Below are 24,098 nucleotides of genomic sequence, written 5' to 3' on the forward strand. Positions count from 1 at the left end.
ATCATCGACCTCGACACATTTCTGAGATGTCCTGTGCTGTGCTGACGTTATCCAACTCTAGTTTAGCAATTCCCTGTGTCTCCAAACTACATGCAATACTAGATAGCTAGCTATGTCTACAATCTCTAAAGTTGTTCTAGGCGTTTCTGTGATACTTACAGTGAGCACCATTGCAGGAGTGCATCTCAAGCAAAACTGGGACCAAGAGGTAAACAATTAGATAGCTAGCCTGCGGACCAACTCAATTACTGTACACTCCAATTCCTAGATAACGTTAGCTAGCCATATGTCATAGTATGGTGTCATAGTATGGTGCAAGGTTTCCCATGCAAAAGTCCGTTGTAATTTAGCTAGCTAGCTACATTGAGAAAGTTGTAAGCAGAAACATTACCTTTAGCCTAGCTAACTAGAGTTAGCATCTGCATGCTTTTCTGCTAGCAGACAGCTAACGGAAGCTAGCTAGCAACAACACCTCTAGCCATAATTTTAGACAGAGCAGCTCTTACAGTGGCCTTTTTGTTTGTCCATCAGAGACTTCATGAGGGAGTACTTAGAGACATTGAACGTTTGGAGAGGAAGAGCGAGAACCTGCGAGTGCTCGAACAACAAAGAAGTCTGACCAAGGAGCTCAAGGCAGAGCGCGACAGGAGAGAATCGGGGCGACAGGGCTCCGACCAACCCCAGGCATAACAACAACTACTTTGACAGCCTTCACAATTCTTATGTAGTGCAGCTATGGCTAATGTTCGTGTTGAAATATTGATAAAGCAATGTAGTACACCGTAGTTTGCTTTCAAACTGGGCTGGGCTGTCTTTATGCAAATGTTGCATATGTCTTTATGCAAATGTTGCACTGGGCTGGGCTGTCTTTATGCAATTACGGGTTTGGAGGAAAAGTAAACTAGCTGACACTGCAGAAGCCATTGCCACCCTTCTGGATAGCTATTGATTGTCACTGGTTTTGAAAAACATGTAGGCCTATGTGTGGCATGCAGTTAGTTCCCTAAAGGTAGGCTATACATAGTGTGTAGTTAGGTAGTAGGTAACGTCATGATTTCTCTGACAGAATAAGGAATCCCTGAATCATACTGCTTTCATTTTAAAATGTCCTTACACAATTGTGACTGGTAAAACTAAAACTAAACCTCTCTCTGCACAGCAGTAGACTGCCTCACTCCACCTGGTGATGATGGAAAGCGGTGGTGAGCAGAGGGGCCAAGTGGAAGATGAGGCCATGTGCACCTCGGCCTCGGAGGGGCTGGAGGAGGGTGAGGTGGAGGGCGAGACGCTGCTCATCGTGGAGTCGGAAGACCAGGCCTCGGTGGACCTCTCGCACGACCAGAGCGGTGACTCGCTCAACAGCGACCTGGGGGAGGACGCCGAGGGTGGCTGGAACGAGGACATGGCCTTCTACTGCGACAAGTGCCACAAGTGGATCCCCACCGGTGAGAAGCCGGCCAGGCAGCCCCTGGGGGCGCACCGACAGCAGGGAGGGAGAGCAACCTCTCCCTGCGACGGGGCATCGTTCTTTCTCAATATCACTTAACACTTGCAAATTTGCCAGTACGATTTGGACAAAGTATGTTTTGCGCAGTTATTTCCTCAGTGATTTCAGTGGGGTTGGCCTTATCTGTCCATCCATAGATATTAAAAAGTGCTGCTGCTTTTCTCTATAAATTCGCACAAGTCAATATTTGGATGTCATGTCGTGTCCTGTTGCACCGTACATGCTTTTCAAATAAAGAATGAGAATGAAATGAACAGAATGCCTTGTCTCTTAGCAGTCTTTTTATTCTCCTCCCCACCATTCAGCACAGCTGCATGGAGAGCAACCCAGCTACCTGAAAGGAGATAACTTCTTCAAGTTCACCTGCTATGACTGTACAGAAGATGGCAAGGAGACCTTTGAGAGGATGAGACTCACCTGGCAACAGGTACATGTGCCACAATGAAGCACTTTGGCAGTTTACAATAAAGAACTGATTTGCAGTGCAGTTTACATAAGCTAAGAACATGAACAGGTTTAAGAGGAACACCATTAAAAAAACGGGGCTTTACGTGAAAAGTAAATATAATTTAATTGTTCCATTGCATCTATTGGCTAAATATATGGGGCAAGATCCTTATCTACAGTATGGACAAGTATAAAATTGCAAAGTACTATATATTGTATATTGCTGTATTTTTTACATTTACATTTTAGTCATTTAGCAGACGCTCTTATCCAGAGCGACATACAGTTAGTGAGTGCATACATTATTTTCATACTGGCCCCCGTGGGAAGACAGTAGACTTTATTGCTTTGATTATATTTGTTCTCGGCAACAGCCCTCTGAAATGAGTACTGAAAGAATGTCATATTTTATTTTCCTGGTTTTCATTGCAGTTCGGTGTGTTTTCTGTTTTATTTCAGGTAGTTATGTTGGCCATGTACAACCTTTCGTTGGAGGGCACGGGGCGCCAAGGCTACTTCAGATGGAAGGAGGACATCTGTGCCTTCATTGGGAGACACTGGACCTTCCTACTGGGCACCAGGTTAGAAAGAAAACAACATTCATTTGGTTGTCAGTTGGTAAGGTTTTGATAACAATTTGCAATCAACCCTAAAAATATAAACAGAAAACCTGATAATCGTTCAGTCACTTATCAGAATATCAAGAGCGGACAGATTTGGAACTTGACCCAACCTTTGTGGAAAGAAGAGCTATGTTTTAATTTTTCTTTACAAGTCTAGTATTTTGTAAATGGATAGAGTTTTTGACGCCTCACCTTCACCTGCAGAAAGAAGACTTCCACGTGGTGGAGCACGGTGGCGGGCTGTTTGTCGGTGGGGAGCCCCACATTCTTCCGCTCAGGGGCCCAGGAGTTTGGCGAGCCGGGCTGGTGGAAGCTGGTGCAGAACCGTCCACCCACCCTGCGCCCAGATGGGGACAAGTCCTCTGTGGCCTCCCTAAAGTCGAAAGGTGAACTGCGGAACACTCATAACTAACCTTACGGTTTTTACATTTCAGACACAACCAAAGGATTATTTTGTGAAATTGAAATTAGAACAATGTCAGTGTTAAATAGACTTATTTAGGAAAAGTGAAGGAAGGAGGGGGACCTTGACTTTAAAAATGACAGGAATATTACAAATTAAAATTTGTGCTTGGTAGAGGTAGTTAACCCTAAGCAGTTTGCAGAATTGTGCAAAGTCTGTTGTGCAAATCAATTACATGTTTTTGAGGGATAACCAGCTACTGTTGAAGTGGAGTCCAAAATAAATTCACCCTTCCAGGCGACTGTAAATGCATGTGTTTTTGATTGAGCATTTAGAGCCCTTTTTGTTTAACCATTTGCTTAGCTGGTGTTTTACTTTCTCAGCCGCCTCCAAGCCAACCCTGGACCCCATCATCACGGTGGAAGGCTTACGGAAGCGCGCAGGCCGGAATCCGGTGGAGAGCGCCATGCAGCTGAAAGAAAAGCGCTCACGCACCCACGAGGCCAAGGACATCCGGCGGGCGCAGAAGGAGGCGGCGGGGTACATGGATCGCAGCGCCTCCTCCACACCCGTGAAGTTCAGCGGCCGTGGCGGCGGGCGGCGACCCGACTTGGTCCTGGAGAAAGGCGAAGTGGTGGACTTCTCCTCAATGAGCTCCTCGGACCGAACGCCACTCACCAGCCCCTCGCCGTCGCCCTCTCCGGACTTCTCTGCGCCCGGCACCCCTGCCTCCCACTCGGCCACGCCCAGCCTGCTGTCGGAGGCTGACCTCATCCCTGACGTCATGCCACCGATGGCGCTCTTTCACGGTAAGAAGTCAGGGTCCCCTTGATCTCTGAGTTTTTTGTCTAGATAGAAAATTCAAAATAGTCATTGTTTTAGTGGTAAGCAGTCCAAATTTGGCCCACAGGGGCAAGATGAGAAATGGTGTCTGATAGCATTTAATGCCACAATGTAAGATTTGTGGGTGGGCCCACCAACAAAAAAATGTCAACAATGGAGCAATATCTCAAGGTGCATTCCATGCCAATATCAATTGATTTCTATGATATACAGTATCAGTCTGTAGTGCTATAGGAATTAATGACTTTCCATGAGAGTATCATATCATATTCCTCAAAAACCAAGTGGTATATAATTAGTTGAAATGATCAGTGAATGGCTGGAAACCGTTAATATTTCTGATTTGGAACTCCAGATGATGAGGAGCTGGACGGCGAAGGCGTCATCGATCCCGGCATCGAGTACATCCCCTCACCCAGCATGTCCCTGGGCACTGGCGCCCTTGTCGTTCGCAAGAAGATGCAGCCAGGGGTGGCAGGGGCGCACATCAAGCAGGAAGCAGAGAGTGATGATGAGGAGGGCTGCGGCCAGGACGATGAAGACGACGAGAGGCGGGGGCGCGGCGAAGGTCAATCCAACGTGGCCAGGGGGGCGCGGGGTGGCGGGGAGAGGAGGAGGGGGGCCCTAACAGAGAAGGGGGAGGGTTCGTCTCCCTCAGAGCCCCGGTTTGCCCCCCTCAGCCTGTATGAGGAGCGCGTGCTGCTGCGGCGCCTGGAGGCCTGTCCGCAGGCGCTGGCGGTGACTGCGCAGGCCAAGCGGCTGCACAGGAAGCTACTGGTGAGGCAGGCCAAGCGCCAGAGAGGGCTCCCCCTGCTGGACATCGACCAGGCGGTCAGCGCCACCCTAAGTCTGGTGGGAGGGGTGTACGGGGCTCAGGAGGGGGGACAGGGCCGATACGGGGGCTCCGGCGTGGGGAAGTACCACACCACCAGCCACGACCTCCGAATCCTCGACCGCTTCCAGGTACGCCTTCACTACCACGAGCACAGATGTCAAATTCGTGCACAGATCACACACACAAATGTATGCACTCTCTGTACTGTTGATCGCTTTGGATAAAAAGTCTGCTATGTGGCATTTATTATTATTATGATTAAATTCCGATTTGTTATGAGCGGTCACGAACTAGAAGAACGAGAACGAGAGGAATGGTTGGAATATTTCCAAACACATTCCATCACATGCGTGATACATCTTTTGCTTCGATCACACGTCTATGGAATGCTTTTGATCCCTTTAGACGACGGTGTCCAGCAGAAGAGGGTACCACCAGCCCACAGTGTCCTTCTGGCACCGGCTCATGGGCTCCGACGCCAGCGTAGACCAGGGCATCAAGAGCCCGTACACCTCCCGCACCCTCAAACCCTTCATAAGGTATGCCACACCCTGTTACCTCCACATGCAGCCTTACACCCCTAATATGGGAAGAGACATTTGTGACCACCTGACCTATGACATTAACCTGTAATTAAACCCTGATACTCAAGGTGAGGTATAACAATCACAGCATGGAATATTATTTAGGCTCTATTCATCCCGTTTTTATCTGTAACGTGCAGTATGTAGCCCTCCTGAACGTGCCCCTGAACGTACCCAATATTTTTGTTACATTCAGATTGAAATACATTGTGAAGAATAGTCATTCCTCTCTGACACATACATTAAATAATCATGTTGGCTCTATTCATGGCATTTCTTTTCTATCCAATCTCCTGGGTCGTATTCACTAGACACCAAATCAAAACAAATGGACTGAAACGGAGAGTTACTACATGAACTTCTTCAATAAGAAACTTGTTTTTGTTACGAAATGTTTTCCATTGCAAAACGTTTTGCTACGGTGTGCACTAATGAATCCATCACCAGGAGGGACTATGAGAACAAGCCTATGAAGCTGAAGCTGTTGGCGGAGATCCGTGCCTACCCCCACAGGAAGGAGCCCCGCTGGGTCCCCGAGCCAGAGGCCCCCATTGACTACTGTTACGTCCGGCCCAACCACATCCCCTCTGTTAACTCCATGTGCCACGACATCTTCTGGCCAGGTAGGAGACTGAACAGGGCCATACTATCAAGTTTGGATTTTTATTTTTATTTTACTAGATAATTTGTACACGTCAGACAGGGAACTGAAAAGGGACATTTAATTAAAAAATGTAATAATAATAATAATATGCCATTTAGCAGACGCTTTTATCCAAAGTGACTTACAGTCATGCGTGCATACATTTTTACGTATGGGTGGTCCCGGGGATCGAACCCACTACCCTGGCGTTACAAGCGCCATGCTCTACCAATTGAGCTACAGAGGACCACAAGTCTGTCAGATGTTTCCAGACCTCAAAAGTAGACTAGTGTCGTTCCAGGCTATCTGTAGACACGTTCCAGGTCATCTGTGGTGTAGATCAAGCTATATGCCTCAATTCCAAATGAATGGAAAAGATGAGCACCATCTAATTTCCTGATTTTAGTCCATGCTTTTCTCTTCCATTCATTTGGGGTTGAGGCATATTGCTGCATTTACACAACCCATGTTGTGGGACATGGAGTCATCTTGACATTAGAATACTTATAAAACATCTGACAAACGTTGATTTAAAGTGTAATGTCCCTTTTAAATATGTACCTGTTAATGCAGATGGAAACATTGTCCTTGTAAAATAAATCACATGGAAGCATACAACAGTCTGCATATTTATTCTAGTTTTTAAATATTTCCCTCAAAGTTTTAGATTGACGGCTGATTTTCTCTCTGGCTCCCTTATCAGGCGTGGATCTCTCCGAGTGTCTCCAGTACCCAGACTTCAGCGTAGTGGTCCTTTATAAGAAGGTGGTGATCGGCTTTGGGTTCATGGTGCCGGACGTGAAGTACAACGAGGCCTACGTCTCCTTCCTGCTGGTGCATCCCGAGTGGAGGAGGGCTGGGATCGCTACATTCATGATCTACCATCTCATTCAGGTATGGTAACAAAATCATAAGAATGACTATTAAAAACAACAATACTAGAGTTGCAAGCAGCAATTAAAGGGGCACTATACTAGTGTCTACATAAAGTGGTGAAGTGCAGCTTTAATAGAGTCTCTAAGCCACATTGTATAGAGCTCTTTTCATGACAGACTGACCAGGTCAAAGCTACGATCCCTTAAGGGTGTTACCTGTTAAATCCACTTAAATCAGTGTAAATGAAGGGGAGGAGACAGGTTAAAGAAGTATTTTTAAGCCTTGAGACAATTGAGACATTGATTGTGTATGTGTGCCATTCAGAGGGTGAATGGGCAAGACAAAACATGTAAGTGCCTTTGAACGGGGTATGGTAGTAGGTGCCAGGTGCACCGGTTTCAGTGTATCAAGAACTGCAACGCTGCTGGGTTTTTCATGCTCAACAGTTTCCCCGTGTGTATCAAGGATGGTCCACCACCCAAAGGACATTCAGCCAACTTGACATAACATTGAAGCTTTGGAGTCAATATGGGCATCCCTGTGGAACGCTTTCGACACCTTGAAGAGTCCATGCCCAGACGAATTGAGGCTGTTCTGAGGGCAAAAGGGGGTGCAATTCAATATTAGGAATGTGTTTTGTACACTCAGTGTAAAGTCGCTGGACTGGCGGTTAGTGGTTTTTAGACCAGGGACTAACTTGACCCTACGGCTACATTATAATTAGTCAAGTCAGCTCGAGACTGCGAGAAATAACTATAAATAAATAACCATGAAATGCACTTAAATTTGGATCGATCTACAACAGCACAGGTTAAGTGGTCGAAAAAAGGGAAGATGTCTTTTCAGGCAAGGTTCTCTTTTCCCCCACAGACCTGCATGGGAAAAGACGTCACTCTACACGTATCGGCCAGTAACCCCGCCATGCTCCTATACCAGAAGTTTGGCTTTAAGACGGAGGAGTACATCTTGGACTTTTACGACAAATACTACCCGCTGGACTGCAAGGAGTGCCGACACGCATTTTCCCTGCGGCTACGGCGGTGAGACAGGAAACGGGACAGGCCAGTATCCAGGCCATAGAAATATAATTACTAGAATGGACATTCCCATGTAGGTTAACGTTCCATTGGTGAACTGGTAGCCATATTGAGTGTACTAGTCAAATTGTCATTGTCTGCGGAGCTTTGTCTGTTGTAGTATTTATATTTTTATAAAGGCAGCCAGTCAGAAGGAGGAAAGAAAACATCTGGAAGTGCCTGTGCTATTCAGTGTAGCCATTGTATGTTACACTGTTTCTTTGTGGTCATTATACTTGTGAGAACCTATGGTGAGGTGTTTTTTTGTTGATCCACAGAAGAGCCTGAAGGATGGTATTTTATTGTAATTTTGTACACTCACATTTTTGAACAATTCTGCAGCCCAAGTGGTAATTCTCATATAAAGACAAAATCACTCACATTCTGAATTCTGTCTTTATTTGCTTGCTGGAATAAGATAATGTCGATTTTTTTGCTGTTTTGGCTCTACTCCAGCACTGAGGTTAAAGTGCAGATTGTCAGCTTTAATTTGAGGGTTTTTTCATCCATGTCGGGTGAACCGTTTAGAAATGACAGTACTTTTATTTAGTACATAGTCCCCCCCATTTTTATGGAACCAAAAGTATTTGGACAAATGTACTTATGTGTATTAAAGTAGTCAAAAGTTTAGTATTTGTTCCCATATTCCTAGCACACAATGACTTCAAGCTTGTAACTCTACAGAATTGTTGGATGCATTTGCAGTTTGTTTTAGTTGCGTTTCAGATTATTTTGTGCCCAATATTAATGAATGGTAAATAATGTTCACTTTTATTGTAAATAAGAATAGAATGTTTCTAAACACTTCTACAGTAATGTGGATGCTACCAGGATTATGGATAGTCCTGAAAGTTAGAGGCATAAATATCATACCCCCGAAAAAATGCTAACCTCACCTGTTATTGTAATGGTGAGATGTTAGCATGTCTTGGGGGGTATGATATAAAATGCTAACCTCACCTGTTATTGTAATGGTGAGATGTTAGCATGTCTTGGGGGGTATGATCTTTGTGCCTCTAACTTTCTCACTCATCATTATTCACAATTATCCATAATCATGGTAGCATCCACATTAATGTCGAAGTGATCAGAAATGTTTCATATTCTTATTTACAATAAAAGTGACTCCAAAATGAAACAGTACATTACTTACCATTCATTTCAATTTGGCACAACATCATCTGAAACACAACCAAAACAAACTGCAAATGCATCCAACAAGTTTGTAGAGTCACAATCTGTAGGAATATGGGACCAAATACTACACTTCTTACTACTTTAATTAATACACATACAGTGCCTTCAGAAAGTATTCACACCCCTTGACTTTTTCCACATTGTGTTGTTACAGCCTGAATTTAAAATGTATTAAATTGAGATTGTTTGTTACTGGCCTACACACAATAGTCGATAATGTCAGCAGAATTAATTAGTTCAAAATGAAAAGCTGAAATGTCTTAAGTCAATAAGTAGTCAACCCCTTTGTACAGTGCCTTTGGAAAGTATTCCGACCCCATGACGTTTTCCACTTTGTTACGTTACAGCCTTATTCTAAAATTGATTAAATTAATGTCTTTCCTCATCAATCTACACACAATACCCTATAATGACAAAGCGAAAACAGGTTTTTTAGAAATTTTAGCAAATTTATTACAAATAAAAAAACGGAAATACCTTATTTACATAAGTATTCAGACCTTTTGCTATGAGACTCGAAATTGAGCTCAGGTGCATCCTGTTTCCATTGATCAGTTTGGAACCACCAAGATTCTTCCTAGAGCTGGCCGCCCGGCCAAACTGAGCAATCGGGGGAGAAGGGCCTTGGTCAGGGAGGTGACCATGAACCCAATGGTCACTGATAGAGCTCTGGAAATAGGAGAACCTTCCAGAAGGACAACCATCTCTGCAGCACTCCACCAATCAGGCCTTTATGATAGAGTGGCCAGACGGAAGCCACTCAGTAAAAGGCACATGACAGCCCGCTTGGAGTTTGCCAAAAGGCACATAAAGACTCAGACCATGAGAAACAAGATTCTCTGGTCTGATGAAACCAAGATTGAACTCTTTGGCCTGAATGCCAAGTGTCACGTCTGGAGGAAACCGGGCACCATCCCTAATTTGAAGCACGGTGGTGGCAGCATCATGCTGTGGGGATGTTTTTCAGAGGCAGGGACTGGGAGACTAGTCAGGATTGAGGGAAAGATGAATGGAGCAAAGTACAGAGAGATCCTTGATGAAAACCTGCTCCAGAGCGCTCAGGACCTCAGAATGGGGCCAAGGTTCACCTTCCAACAGGACAATGCCAAGACAACGCAGGAGTGGCTTCGGGACAAGTCTCTGAATGTCCTCGAGTGGCCCAGTCAGAGCCCGGACATCTCTGGAGATACCTGAAAATAGCTGTGCAGCGACGCTCCCCATCCAACCTGACAGAGCTTGAGAGGATCTGTAGAGAAGAATGGGAGAAGCTCCCCAAATATAGGTGTGCCAAGCTTGTAGCGTCATACCCAAGAAGACTCAAGGCTTTAATCGCTGCCAAATGTGCTTCAACAAAGTACTGAGTAAAGGGTTTGAATACGTATGTAAATGATATATTTCCATTTATTTTATTTTATACATTTGCAAAAATGTTTAAAAACCTGTTTTTGCTTTGTCATTATGGGGTATTGTGTGCAGATTGATTAGGGGGGGGGAAACAATTGAATCAATTTTAGAATAAGGCTGTAACGTAACAAAATGTGGAAAAAGTCAGGGGGTCTGAATACTTTCCGAATGCACTAATGGCAAGCCTAAATAAGTTCAGGAGTAAATGTGCTTAACAAGTCACAAGTTGCATGGACTCACAATAATAGTGTTTAACATGATTTCTGAATGACTACCTTATCTCTGTACCCCACATATACAATTACCTGTAAGGTCCCTCATTTGAGCAATGAATTTCAAACACAGATTCAACCACAAAGACGGGCACATGTTGGTACAGTAGATAGGTAAAAATAACAAAAAGCAGACATTGAATATCCCTTTGAGCATGGTGAAGTTATTAATTACACTTTGGATGGTGTATCAATACACCCGGTCACTACAAAGATACAGGCGTCCTTCCTAACTCAGTTGCCGGAGAGGAATATATATTTTCTGAATTGACCATTCAACAATTAAGGCCACCACGGAGGAAGTTTACATTCCAAATGTCACCCTATTGCCTATTTAGTGCACTACTTTTGAGCAGGGCTCATAGCAGTGCACTATAGGGAATATGGTGCCATTTAGGATGCAAACAGTTAATTATATGTGTCATCAGAATGCATCTAGGCTTGGGTGAGTCCTGGGTTTGACCAGTCTGTCTAGCATGCCCTGACCCATCTTAGCAGCTAGTAGAGACACCAAAGGGCTGCACTCTGACGTGACCGCCAAGTCATAGCCCGTCAGACCTCTGTCGTTCTTCTTCCGAATGCTGGCGTTGCATCTGAAAGGATTGGGATGGGATAAATGAATTGAGACTGGTTATGTACAGCAGGGTTTCCCAAACTCAGTCCTGGGGCCCAACCTGGGGGCACGTTTTGGTTTTTGCCCTATCACTACACAGCTGATTCAAATAACCAACTCATCATCAAGCTTTGATTATTTGAAACAGCTGCGTAGTGTTAGGGCAAAAAACTAAAGGTGCCCCCAGGACCGAGTTTGGGAAACCCTGATTTTGGAAATAGTCAATTCCTGACATGGGCTATGCAATGGCTAGGGGCTGTCCTAAGTGCGTGCACTAAACCGGAGCATACAGATATACAGCATATAGCTGGTAGTCTCTTACCCTAATAGTGTCTCTGCACACTGGAAGCCCTTACTCCCAAGAGCAGCAGCCTCGTGCAGAGCGGTGTTGTTCACCCTATGAAAGAAAGAGAGAAACGTAACCTTTTTTAAAGTGGGAAGAGTATTTTCAGCACAACATTTATACCGGTGCGATTAATGGTTGGATGCAGTGCATGCACATGTAAAGCCTAATACACACTACGCAGACGGAGCGTAGTTTGCATAGAGCTCTATGTACTTTTGTGCCGCTGAATTTTTCGGAACGGACCGTATACGGTGCTCCGTTTGCGTAGTGTATAGCAGGCTTAAAGTACTTTAACTTCCGACAAGATTCTCCGGGAGAATCTGAATAAAAATCTGAATTATGTAATTCACATATAAGAGACTGTCCGAAGTCATGATTTTATATTGGGTAGGTATAAACCAACCATTATTCCTCCTACCTATTTGTGTGCCCAATCCCAAATCGACTTTAATCCGTTAGCACTGTACTTACGGCCCAGACTGCTGGTTGACGTCAGCGCCCCTTTGTACCAAGCACAGGGAGGACCTCGTGGTGCTCGTGCAGCACAGCAACAACCAGGGCAGGGCGCCCGTCACACCCCTGGCATGAGGGATCTACACCCCTGGCATGAGGGATCTGCACCCTGGCACAACATCGCCATGTTAGGGACAATACAAGCAGAACCATTTTTACCCTACCATGCCGACCCGAACTATACAGTGCTGGCTCTGATATTCCTTTAACATGGATCTAACAAGATTCCAGCAACTCTGGTGAATGTACAACCAGGCCAGTGTAGTACAGTTCGGCTCGGCTCAGCTATATCAGCCGGTGTAGTTATTTCATGGTCCTAGCATCTCAATATGAACATTCCTTTCACCAGCTTTAATTAAAGTTACCTCATCAAGCAGTTGCTGGACCACAGAGATATGCCCCCTCCCGTCTGGGCCAACTTCCCTCAGAAGCAGACTGTCTTTGGATAGCTTGAAAATAGAAAGAAATGACTGTCATAACAAATGAAGGTCATTGGACATTAACACCATTCACTTACAGTCAGATATGCAGTGTCCTGGCACTATTGTGAATATGTGCATTGAAACAGATCATGGCCGTGAAATAATGCACTTGGATTGAACTGAACTGAACTGCACTTCAGAAAGTTTGCACTTATCCAAGACACAAATGACTGTAAACAAAAGAATGAAGCTATGGCTCTGTCCAGAAACAACCCCAATCCCTTCAACTCTCGGTACTTGTGGAGATCTGAAAGGATTTGACAGGCAAAAGCAATATGCCTAAAGTCTTACTAAGTCTATTGGAGGGCCGGGTGGCCCATATGTGATCCTCTCAGAGCTCCAAAAGGGCTTGGGGCTGTTTCTGGATTGTTCCGAGCCCGAGTCCGAGCCCACGCCCCAGCTAAGAAAAAGTCCAATTTACAGGCGGTTTCTGTGCAACGTCAGAGGTCCAACTCTGACTGAGGTTTTTCACTGTTTTCCTGGAAGCTCCAGACTTTGAGGTAGCGTTCTCACTCCCTACCAGCGTCATCACAGCCAGACAACATGAATATACATACAAATCTACCTCAAATAAATGAACATGAATAAAAAGAATGATCTAAAACAAATACAAAAACGAAACCAACACTTCTGAGACGTCAACGAATAACTAAGGGTAGTATTCTGACTTAAGAGTCAAGCATATAGTGCCGGAGTCTGGTGTAGCCATCTATGCTCCCGACTCCGGACCCCACATGCCCCCTGGCGACGGAAGTCAGGCATGTAACTTTAGTGAGTCTCGTAAAAAATCCTGATATGTGCCAAACTCTAGATACAGTAAAATAAATCAAATATTGCATAATTGCGTCAGATGCTTAATTAGGATCTGGGAGGAGAGGTTGAGAGAAAGATACTAACGCGACTAGCAAAGTCTCCAGTCTCCACCCCCCTAAACAGAAACGTAGTCTGTCCCCGAGAGATACAGTGGGGAGAACAAGTATTTGATACACTGCCGATTTTGCAGTTTTTCCTACTTACAAAGCATGTAGAGGTCTGTAATATTTATCATAGGTACACTTCAACTGTGAGAGACGGAATCTAAAACAAAAATCCAGAAAATCACATTGTATGATTTTTAAGTAATTAATTTGCATTTTATTGCATGACATAAGTATTTGATCACCTACCAACCAGTAAGAATTCCGGCTCTCACAGACCTGTTAGTTTTTCTTTAAGAAGCCCTCCTGTTCTCCACTCATTACCTGTATTAACTGCACCTGTTTGAACTCGTTACCTGTATAAAAGACACCTGTCCACACACTCAATCAAACAGACTCCAACCTCTCCACAATGGCCAAGACCAGAGAGCTGTGTAAGGACATCAGGGATAAAATTGTAGACCTGCACAAGGCTGGGATGGGCTACAGGACAATAGGCAAGCAGCTTGGTGAGAATTATTAGAAAATGGAAGAAGTTCAAGATGACGGTCAATCACCCTCGGTCTGGGGCTCCATGCAAGATCTCACTTCGTGGGGCATCAATGATCATGAGGAAGGTGAGGGATCAGCCCATAACTACACGGCAGGAGCTGGTCAATGACCTGAAGAGAGCTGGGACCACAGTCTCAAAGAAAACCATTAGTAACACACTACGCCATCATGGATAAAAATCCTGCAGCGCACGCAAGGTCCCCCTGCTCAAGCCAGTGCATGTCCAGGCCCGTCTGAAGTTTGCCAATGACCATCTGGATGATCCAGAGGAGGAATGGGAGAAGGTCATGTGGTCTGATGAGACAAAAATAGAGCTTTTTGGTCTAAACTCCCCTCGCCGTGTTTGGAGGAAGAAGAAGGATGAGTACAACTCCAAGAACACCATCCCAACTGTGAAGCATGGAGGTGGAAACATCATTCTTTGGAGATGCTTTTCTGCAAAGGGGATAGGACGACTGCACCGTATTGAGGGGAGGATGGATGGGGCCATGTATTGCGAGATCTTGGCCAACAACCTCCTTCCCTCAGTAAGAGCATTGAAGATGGGTCGTGGCTGGGTCTTCCAGCATGACAACGACCCGAAACACACAGCCAGGGCAACTAAGGAGTGGCTCCGTAAGAAGCATCTCAAGGTCCTGGAGTGGCCTAGCCAGTCTCCAGACCTGAACCCAATAGAAAATCTTTGGAGGGAGCTGAAAGTCCGTATTGCCCAGCGACAGCCCCGAAGGATCTGGAGAAGGTCTGTATGGAGGAATGGGCCAAAATCCCTGCTGCAGTGTGTGCAAACCTGGTCAAGACCTACAGGAAACATATGATCTCTGTAATTGCAAACAGGTTTCTGTACCAAATATTAAGTTCTGCTTTTCTGATGTATCAAATACTTATGTCATGCAATAAAATGCAAATTAATTACTTAAAAATCATACAATGTGATTTTCTGGATTTTTGTTTTAGATTCCGTCTCTCACAGTTGAAGTGTACCTATGATAAAAATTACAGACCTCTACATGCTTTGTAAGTAGGAAAACCTGCAAAATCGGCAGTGTATCAAATACTTGTTCTCCCCACTGTAAGTATAAGATAGACAGTAGATGGTATTAATATCTCAAATAAAAAGTAGGTAGGTTTACCTTTCTCACTTTCTCACCCAGGCTGGGTTGTCTGGCTGTTAGGCCGTTCATGCCTTCCGTCACACTGCTGAGGTTCCGGTTCTCTGATAGGATAAGGGGCTTCTCAATCCCGTCTACCTGACAGGAGTAAGAAAATATTTGTTGTGGGCCTTATGTTTGGCCTGAACTATGCTCCAGACAAGACAAAGGAGAATTGACTAAAGGCAATATTTTACACAGTACATAAGGAATTCCACAATATTTAGCAAATTAAAAGCGATTGACAGGTGACATGTTACAGTGTATAACAGAAATTTAAATTTAAATGCATCCATTTCAAAGTGTAATAGCATAGCAAAAATGAAAGACCTTGGTTTTTTCAAGTCCGGCGGAGACAAAGTTGATCCTCAAACTGACTTCGTAGTTGTCCTCAATCACATGAACATACATCAAAGATGATTTTTTCCCCATTGTCCTGGGGATAAAGAATACTTGTATGAATACCTTTGTTGGGGACATTTGCATGAATTGGAACCAATGCTACAGATAGTGTTTGGTTCCAGATAATGATAACACTTTACCTAATGCATTACGATACAGATATAATATGTTGTAAGACTTGTCAAACATCTGACACACTTTTTTAATGTCTTAGTCATCATGATGATCCGGTCTCACTTACAGTTATAGAAATACATAAAGGTTCATACAAGCTAATAAAACATTCTGTATCTGTTGGTTTTCAGTAAACTGTTACCAAGGTTACAGCCTGGATTAGTTAGAGAGGCTAGTCATGCGAGGCTCCCCTATGAGAGCTCGAAACTCGGTGTTGTTCTGAGTGTAGCTGCGCAGGTGAGCACACACATGGTCCAGCTGCTTCCTCCAGTACCCTAGAGAAGAGCGAGAGAGCGATAAAAGGGAGAACGAAAGTGTCAGAGACAGTTGCTAAAAAAAAAGAGTCCCCAGCATTTATCTTACTACTTCGTGGTGCAAGTGATAAAAAAAAGTTGAAGAGGTTCGGAAGGGCACTGGTCACCCCTCAGAGGCTGGTTCTTCTCTAGGTTTCTGCCTTTCTAGGGAGTTTTTCCTAGCCACTGTGCTTCTGCATCTGCATTGCTTGCTCGTTGGGGTTCTAGGCTGGGTATCTGTATAGTACTTTGTTACAACTGCTGATGTGAAAAGGGCTTTATAAAATAAATGGGATTGATTGAGAAAGTGGTCGGCTCTGTAGCGTTGCTTAGTGCTTGTGTAACCTCCATCTATGCAGGTGTCTTACTGACTCTGCCGGGAAGCCTGGGCTTTTGAGGCACAAAAAATTATCTCGCCCTGTGCTTTTGCCCTGTAACCACACGGTCGCCAGTTCAAGCTCCACTCCAGCTGTTCTCCCTCCATCGCTACATTAGGGTTAGTAGTGCTCTGGGATAACATTTCCCCTAGGATCAACTTCCTCTCCCCCAATCCTAACCTTAACCATTAGTGGGGAAAATGCTAAACTGACCCAAGATCTGTGTCTAGGGGCAACTTCACCCTACACCGGTTAGCAGTTATTTAGGCACTGGCGAGCGGTCACCTCTGCCTGGGCTTATAGCTGTGAGCAGTGGTCTGCGGTCCCTTATCTGCTCCTGTCTCCTCAGCTCCAGTGCCACCTGCTGGCCCTTCCTGTGGAGCTCAGTGCCCGATGGGTAGAACAAGCCCACAGTCTGAGTCTGCTGGTCCGCCCGTGCTGGTCCCGGGGACAACGCCACACCGGGGAAAACGGAGGAGGGCACAGCCTGCCAGGTGGCAGTGGCACCGTCAGAGGTGTGAGTGGACATCTGTTGATGCAGAGAAAAAGAGAGGGAGAGGGAGAAAAAGAAAGAAAGAAAGGGGAGGAAGCGTGATAGAGAGAGGAGGGGGCGAGAAATAAGGAGAGAGGGAGAAAGAGAAATGGAGAGAGAATTTTTTACGTTTAATTTGTGGGAAGGATGGCTCTAACAAAACACTCAGAGAATGTACCACTGTATCACATTTGGTGACTAAGAGTGTGTGCGCACACGTGCGCCCCTTTATACAAGGGTTGTTAGAATAAGGGTGGGGGTCAATTTCATTTCAATTCAGTCAATTCAGGAAGTAAGCTGAAATTCCAATTTTTCTCAATGATTCTCTGTGAGACGAATTTGTAATTGGAATTTAAGTTTATTCCTGAATTGACTGAATTTAAATGAAATTCATCCCCCAACCCTGTTTAGATATAAGTAAATATGGCAAGGCGAGGGACGTATTCGCTCCAACTCGCGACTCCCCCCTGGGCGGCCCCTCCAGAAACACCCCACAGGAGCCACAGAAGTTGGCATAGGGGTGGCTGCTCGCTCCGCACCGGGAGCAGATCAAACAGCTGACTGAATGGCCAGGCTGGCAGGGATGGGCACCAGTTAACAACAGAGAATGAAACGGACAGAGGATAAAAGGTACACTTTCGGAATAAAAGATGTGCGCTTGCTTCAGCTGTCTAAAAGTATGTTTATGGTAGTGGAAGAAGTTTAAATTGCTAGAGGCTAATGTTAACCTGGTGGAACCAGCCTCATCGCTGCTTTCAACATTCTGTTTTAGTGAAATGGATGGAAGGTTGAATGGATGGAGGAACAGTTGGTTGGGGCAAGTAGTATGCTTACCTTGGAACCGCACCAGTCACAGAAGCGCGCATCCGAGTGGTTGACCCGGCTGCACTTAGAACAGGACACCATCTTGCCTTCTCCAGATGGAAGCGGCGGGGCACTCTGACCACTCAAAACAGCCTAGAGAGAAAAATGTCAAAAAACCTATGGTAGCACCTTGACTTCTCAAGAAATGAAATCTAATGTGTACAATCACAACATGTAGGCCTACATCTGATAATGCACAAGACTCACAATGTCTTGTCTATCACAGTGTGGGTGCTGGAGAGCTACTGGATGTGCAGGCTTTTGTTCCAGCCCATCACTAACACCACTGATTCAAGTAGTCCAAACTGAAACCGTGACTAGATCATTATTTGAAACAGGTGTGTTAGTGCTGGGATGGAACAAAAGCCTGCAGACCCAGTGGCTATGTACTAGTAATAGTAGTAATAGTTTGACCGGAATGGGAGAAACCTGGTTGTATAAACTCCACATGGTAGTTCACGCTCTCAATATGTTGAGAGAGATACACCTCAGAAGGTAAGTGTGATATTCAACTATAAAATATTCGGAGTGTAGTTACATTAAGCTGGCTGTCTGTAGCATATTATACAATAACTAAAGTATATATGTACAGTATATATGTGTTATTGTCACACACCAGATAGGTGCAGTGAAATGTGTTGTTTTATAGGGTCAGCCATAGTACTACAGGGCCCCTGGAGCAAATTAGGGTTAAGTGCCTTGCTCAAGGGCACATCCACAGATTTTTCACCTTGTCGGCTCGGATATTCAAACCAGGCAGCAACCTTTCGGCCCTAACAGCTAGGCTTTCATCAAAATCCTATGTCTCGCAAACTAATGTGACCGCCCTCTTGAAACACCTTAGCCAGCTGCGCCACCGAAAGGCTAGCAAATATATGCTGCGGGTGGAGGTTTTTCAACTTGAGAAGTGAGTTTACCCAATTCAACTCGGTTACATATAGTTGTAGTTTGCTTGCTTTCTGACTAATTACATATCACAACAAAAACCTAGGCATTTATACAAGTCTAAACTAAGCCTAATAAGGATAATTTGGCTACTATAATACAATCAATGAGCTCTTACAGTGGGTGGCTGCAGTAGTTTAGATTCACAGGTGACACAATTTGAGATATGCGGAGGGTTTCCGGTTGGTTCCACATGACTGACAGATCACCCTGTTCTACAGCACAGAAAAAGAAAGCGAGAGGACAGGTGTACACACACACACACACACACACACACACACACACACACACACACACACACACACACACACACACACACACACACACAGACACACACACAGAGCAAGAGAGAAAACCAATCCATTTACACTGCTTTGGATTGATAAGGTAAATGTTAACACACCTGCAAATAAAGTATATGTCCAAAGTCACAAGGTGTTTGAAAGCGGAGTGTTTGTGGCAGTCAACTTCATATTTACCTGGAGTCTTAAGCTGGCTTTTGGCTGGAGCTGGGGGCTGATGGGGGCCTCACATACCACACATGTGGGGGTGTTGACAGGCACCATTGTTTTACAGTGGACACACAAGCCCATCTAAAGACAAAAGAGAAACCCAAACCTTTGAATTAAATTGAAATGCCAGAAAGAACACACAGGCCAAATTGAACATTGAATTGAAAGGCCTGAATGAACACAGGCCTGTTAGCCTTGGGTGACTTAGGGGGGGAAACTACTTAAAACACTGAATAACACTAAACTGTATTTCAATTTTGCAGCTATATAATGCAATATCTCCAAATCCTTTTCGTGATTTTTCTTGAAATCATATTATTTAGTGTTGGCATTTTTTTACATCTTAATAGGGTAAAATAAACACAGTAAGATGAACCTGTGTTAAATGCCACACTGTAAAATGTGCATACAATCAAAGAGTAGGCCATCAACTAAATGTTAACAACAGTAGCAGTTGTAAAAGGTGGTTTTAGGACTGGGGTGATACCTGTCCGCCCTCTGTGGGTGGCAGCCTCTGGCCTGGCACAGGCATCACAGCGGTGCCACACTGCAAAGGGGTCTGAGGGGCGATGGCTCAAGCACTTGGCACACCTGGGGAAAGGTAGAAGGTGCGAGAGATCATTCGCTTCTCCATTAGAAACAATCTCTCTGCATCTTTGTTTCATGCTTTTCCTCTTTCTTTCTCTCTGCTTCTGTTCACTCACCTCAGAAAGTCTGTCTCCCTTTGGATCCTTGACATTTGAGTGCTGGTCAGGTTTTTGAAGGGACTGTCTTCCAAGCTTGCATTCTGAAAGAGCATTTAACACCAAATAATTAATGTTCTGTGGCGTTCGAAGTAAGAAGCTGTATTTGCCTGTTTGTGCTGTTATGTTGATTGTCCATACAGAAAAAATATATTATTTTGGTATGCCAATGACCATAGGCTAACTTGGAACACCAGGGTTGTGGGTTGGATTCCCACATGGGTCACATTCATGTATTTGTTAACTCTTAGCGGATTGTGATAAATGACCATATTATAATCAGTCACCATCATCACCATAATAATGATATAATATAATCTATAATATAATTAAGCAATAAGGTCCAAGGGGGTGTTGTATATGGCCAATATACCATGGCTAAGGGCTGTTCTTATACCTGGATACAGCCCTTAGCCGTGGTATATTGGCCATATACCACAAACCCCCGAGGTGCCTTATTGCTTAAATAATATTCACAATATATTTTTTGTGAATGTACTAGTGTCTGAGAACGATGTGAAGACATGGGCTCCGGAGCAGGGGACACAAGCTCTAGACGGCTGCTGAGGAACCGTGGACCTTTAGGGGGCCTGTAGGAGTCTCCTCCCTTGGTCTTTGGCACTAAAGAGAACCCAGGACACACACAACTATTACCAAAACGTACACGCTCTTACACTGCATAAAATCCAGAAACTAGCAATAATCCTCTTTATATTATAAAGGGTATTACTGATAGCTTATGAATGTTATAAGGTTTATAAGTATTATGTGAATCTCCATATACAGTGAGGGAAAAAAGTATTTGATCCCCTGCTGATTTTGTACATTTGCCCACTGACAAAGAAATGATCAGTCTATAATTTTAATGGTAGGTTTATTTGAACAGTGAGAGACAGAATAACAACAAAAAGATCCAGAAAAAAGCATGTCAAAAATTTTAGAAATTCATTTGCATTTTAATGAGGGAAATAAGTATTTGACCCCCCCTCAATCAGAAAGATTTCTGGCTCCCAGGTGTCTTTTATACAGGTAACGAGCTGAGATTAGGAGCACACTCTTAAAGGGAGTGCTCCTAATCTCAGCTTGTTACCTGTATAAAAGACACCTGTCCACAGAAGCAATCAATCAATCAGATTCCAAACTCTCCACCATGGCCAAGACCAAAGAGCTCTCCAAGGATGTCAGGGACAAGATTGTATACCTACACAAGGCTGGAATGGGCTACAAGACCATCGCCAAGCAGCTTGGTGAGAAGGTGACAACAGTTGGTGCGATTATTCGCAAATGGAAGAAACACAAAAGACTTGTCAATCTCCCTCGGCCTGGGGCTCCATGCAAGATCTCACCTCGTGGAGTTGCAATGATCATGAGAACGGTGAGGAATCAGCCCAGAACTACACGGGAGGATCTTGTCAATGATCTCAAGGCAGCTGGGACCATAGTCACCAAGAAAACAATTGGTAACACATTACGCCGTGAAGGACTGAAATCCTGCAGTGCCCGCAAGGTCCCCCTGCTCAAGAAAGCACATATACATGCACGTCTGAAGTTTGCCAATGAACATCTGAATGATTCAGAGGAGAACTGGGTGAAAGTGTTGTGGTCAGATGAGACCAAAATGGAGCTCTTTGGAGGTGGAAACATTATGCTTTGGGGGTGTTTTTCTGCTAAGGGGACAGGACAACTTCACCGCAACAAAGGGACGATGGACGGGCCATGTACCGTCAAATCTTGGGTGAGAACCTCCTTCCCTCAGCCAGGGCATTGAAAATGGGTCGTGGATGGGTATTCCAGCATGACAATGACCCAAAACACACGGCCAAGGCAACAAAGCAGTGGCTCAAGAAGAAGCACATTAAGGTCCTGGAGTGGCCTAGCCGGTCTCCAGACCTTAATCCCATAGAAAATCTGTGGAGGGAGCTGAAGGTTCGAGTTGCCAAACGTCAGCCTCGAAACCTTAATGACTTGGAGAAGATCTGCAAAGAGGAGTGGGACAAAATCCCTCCTGAGATGTGTGCAAACCTGGTGGCCAACTACAAGAAACGTCTGACCTCTGTGATTGCCAACAAGGGTTTTGCCACCAAGTACTAAGTCATGTTTTGCAGAGGGGTCAAATACTTATTTCCCACATTAAAATGCAAATCAATTTATAACATTTTTTACATGCGTTTTTTTATTTTATTTTATTTTATTCTGTCTCTCACTGTTCAAATAAACCTACCATTAAAATGATAGACTGATAATTTCTTTGTCAGTGGGCAAACGTACAAAATCAGCAGGGGATCAAATACTTTTTTCCCTCACTGTATATATAGTAAATGTCAGTATGACAGTGTTTCACCATAGAGATCCTATTCTAATTCCTAATTCTATGGTATGCACTGACACAGAAGCTTGCACTTATTGAGACAAGCATTTAGAAACGCTGACATTGAGTTTATAACAGTCTTGTGCATTGCATATGAATATGATATTTAGTACTTACATTACAGTAATGACCACTGTATGGTCAAGTGTACACAAAAATGTTTGTGACACTAATACTTTTATAAGGCAGTGGGAAATAGCCCTTTAGGGAAATTAGGCTTGCGCTAACTTTGTAACGTTGTTTAGGCAGTATTGTTCATTAGTAAAAGTTATTAAATTAGACATACCTTGAAGCTTCAGTGACGCATCTCCAGAACCGTTCTCTGTCCCCATCTGTGAGAAACACAGTAACAGTATACTCGGCTTCACAGCTTGTTCAGAACACATATTGATGCAGATGGTAACACATTTGTTTGAATGCTCCATCATTGTAATGTCTACAGTTTTCATGAGAATGCCTTAGCGCTTGACGTAGCCTAACATGTAATAACAGTTATGTCAGTTATGTTACATGTAATTGCTAGACTTCCCCCAAAAAAATCAGTGAAGAAGCATGACGTTTTAGTAAAGTTTTAGAGCTTGATAGCAAATTTAAGGCAGACCGGCAATGTGACATATCTTGTCTAAAGCTGTCATTACATGTCAAACTTCAGACGACATTGAAATGAAGTGTTAGCATGCACATACTGTATACCTGTCTAGGGAGGTCTCGTTCATACTCCTTCAGAAAGTTCTCTTCATTGTCCTCAATGGAAGGTGGCTCGTTTGAGGGCACATTCTCCACCAGAAATAGCTTGGTGACAATGGCACTCTCTCGACCATCCCTAAGGCAAATAAACATAAGGTCAGTTTCAGTCATCAATTATCCATAATAGCAATTATTATAACATAACAGCACCAGACATCAGTCAAATAAGTCAAGTATTTAGGGTATCCTTGATTTTGCTTGGGGTTTGCACTTTTGGGACTATTATGTTGATTCCACTGTACAGGGAAAACTAAATCATATTTGACCCAGGACTGAATGGCAATGAAACAATAAATGTCTTTGTGTGATTTATTTTTGTAGAATCCTTTCACAATCCAACCTGGTGATGGCCAGAGTTTTGACTGACACTTTTCCTTCAGGTAAGCATATTGGTCTGCTATACTTCAAAGTGCTGTTCTCTCCAAACCCTGGTCTCTTCGTCACCTCTGGTTTAGTACCATTCAGAGTGTAGTAGATAGTGACATCTGGGGTATCTAGGAAGCAACATATGTTGTTTGTCAAAAAACGTTGAATCTAGGGCAGATGTTATCTACGAGTGCATGGTGGATATCATTGGAAAAACAGTGAACAATGTGAAAACAATGTTCAAACATAAATCTGCTACATAAGATATATTCATGTATGCACTAGCATCATCCACACATTATGGATACACGCATGTTTTCACCTGATTTGATCTCAACATGAGTTGTGGTGTCTATCTCGTGCATGGCTTTACCAGGAGGGGGGATTCGAATCGGTATGATGAGAGGCACCACAATGCAACCGGCTGTCATGTTCGGTCCTATAATAAAAATGCATTCAGCTATAAAAAACATGTTCATCAGTCCATTGCGAAA

At 44.1% G+C, this 24,098-nt stretch overlaps 2 protein-coding genes and 1 pseudogene across 4 annotated transcripts; 2 read left to right on the forward strand and 1 right to left on the reverse strand.

Annotated features, from left to right (window-relative positions):
- LOC123483399 (protein PET117 homolog, mitochondrial-like) lies at nt 1-1,246 on the forward strand. Of its 2 annotated transcripts, none has more exons than XM_045213379.1 (3): nt 1-208; nt 532-684; nt 1,163-1,246. In XM_045213379.1, exons 1-3 carry the CDS (start codon nt 113-115, stop codon nt 1,163-1,165), a joined length of 252 nt encoding a protein of 83 aa, XP_045069314.1. In that variant the 5' UTR covers nt 1-112; the 3' UTR covers nt 1,166-1,246. The 2 variants fall into 2 exon arrangements, with proteins under 2 accessions (XP_045069314.1, XP_045069313.1); XM_045213378.1 differs by having other exon boundaries at nt 1,160-1,243.
- Nucleotides 1,187-8,219, forward strand: LOC123480985 (cysteine-rich protein 2-binding protein-like). Of its 2 annotated transcripts, XM_045213370.1 has the most exons (10): nt 1,187-1,445; nt 1,813-1,934; nt 2,414-2,535; nt 2,782-2,963; nt 3,364-3,789; nt 4,179-4,786; nt 5,064-5,197; nt 5,690-5,865; nt 6,589-6,779; nt 7,632-8,219. In XM_045213370.1, exons 1-10 carry the CDS (start codon nt 1,187-1,189, stop codon nt 7,803-7,805), a joined length of 2,394 nt encoding a protein of 797 aa, XP_045069305.1. In that variant the 3' UTR covers nt 7,806-8,219. The 2 variants fall into 2 exon arrangements, with proteins under 2 accessions (XP_045069305.1, XP_045069306.1); XM_045213371.1 differs by lacking the exon at nt 1,187-1,445 and having other exon boundaries at nt 1,849-1,934; nt 3,344-3,789.
- A 2,513-nt stretch (nt 8,220-10,732) lies between these two features.
- LOC123483402 lies at nt 10,733-24,042 on the reverse strand (annotated as a pseudogene).
- Nucleotides 24,043-24,098: the final 56 nt, after the last annotated feature.

The sequence above is a fragment of the Coregonus clupeaformis genome, unplaced genomic scaffold (genome assembly GCF_020615455.1).
Source record: "Coregonus clupeaformis isolate EN_2021a unplaced genomic scaffold, ASM2061545v1 scaf0107, whole genome shotgun sequence".
Lineage (NCBI taxonomy): Eukaryota > Metazoa > Chordata > Actinopteri > Salmoniformes > Salmonidae > Coregonus > Coregonus clupeaformis.

What these genes read in the sequence shown, in the direction of transcription:
- LOC123483399 (XM_045213378.1), top strand. Translation starts at nt 113, where the DNA reads ATGTCTACAATCTCTAAAGTTGTTCTAGGCGTTTCTGTGATACTTACA. An exon ending in AGCAAAACTGGGACCAAGAG is followed by an intron (nt 209 to 531) that starts GTAAACAATTAG and finishes TTTGTCCATCAG; the next exon opens with AGACTTCATGAGGGAGTACT.
- LOC123480985 (XM_045213370.1), top strand. Translation starts at nt 1,187, where the DNA reads ATGATGGAAAGCGGTGGTGAGCAGAGGGGCCAAGTGGAAGATGAGGCC. An exon ending in GAATCCTCGACCGCTTCCAG is followed by an intron (nt 4,787 to 5,063) that starts GTACGCCTTCAC and finishes TGATCCCTTTAG; the next exon opens with ACGACGGTGTCCAGCAGAAG. An exon ending in TGATCTACCATCTCATTCAG is followed by an intron (nt 6,780 to 7,631) that starts GTATGGTAACAA and finishes TTTCCCCCACAG; the next exon opens with ACCTGCATGGGAAAAGACGT.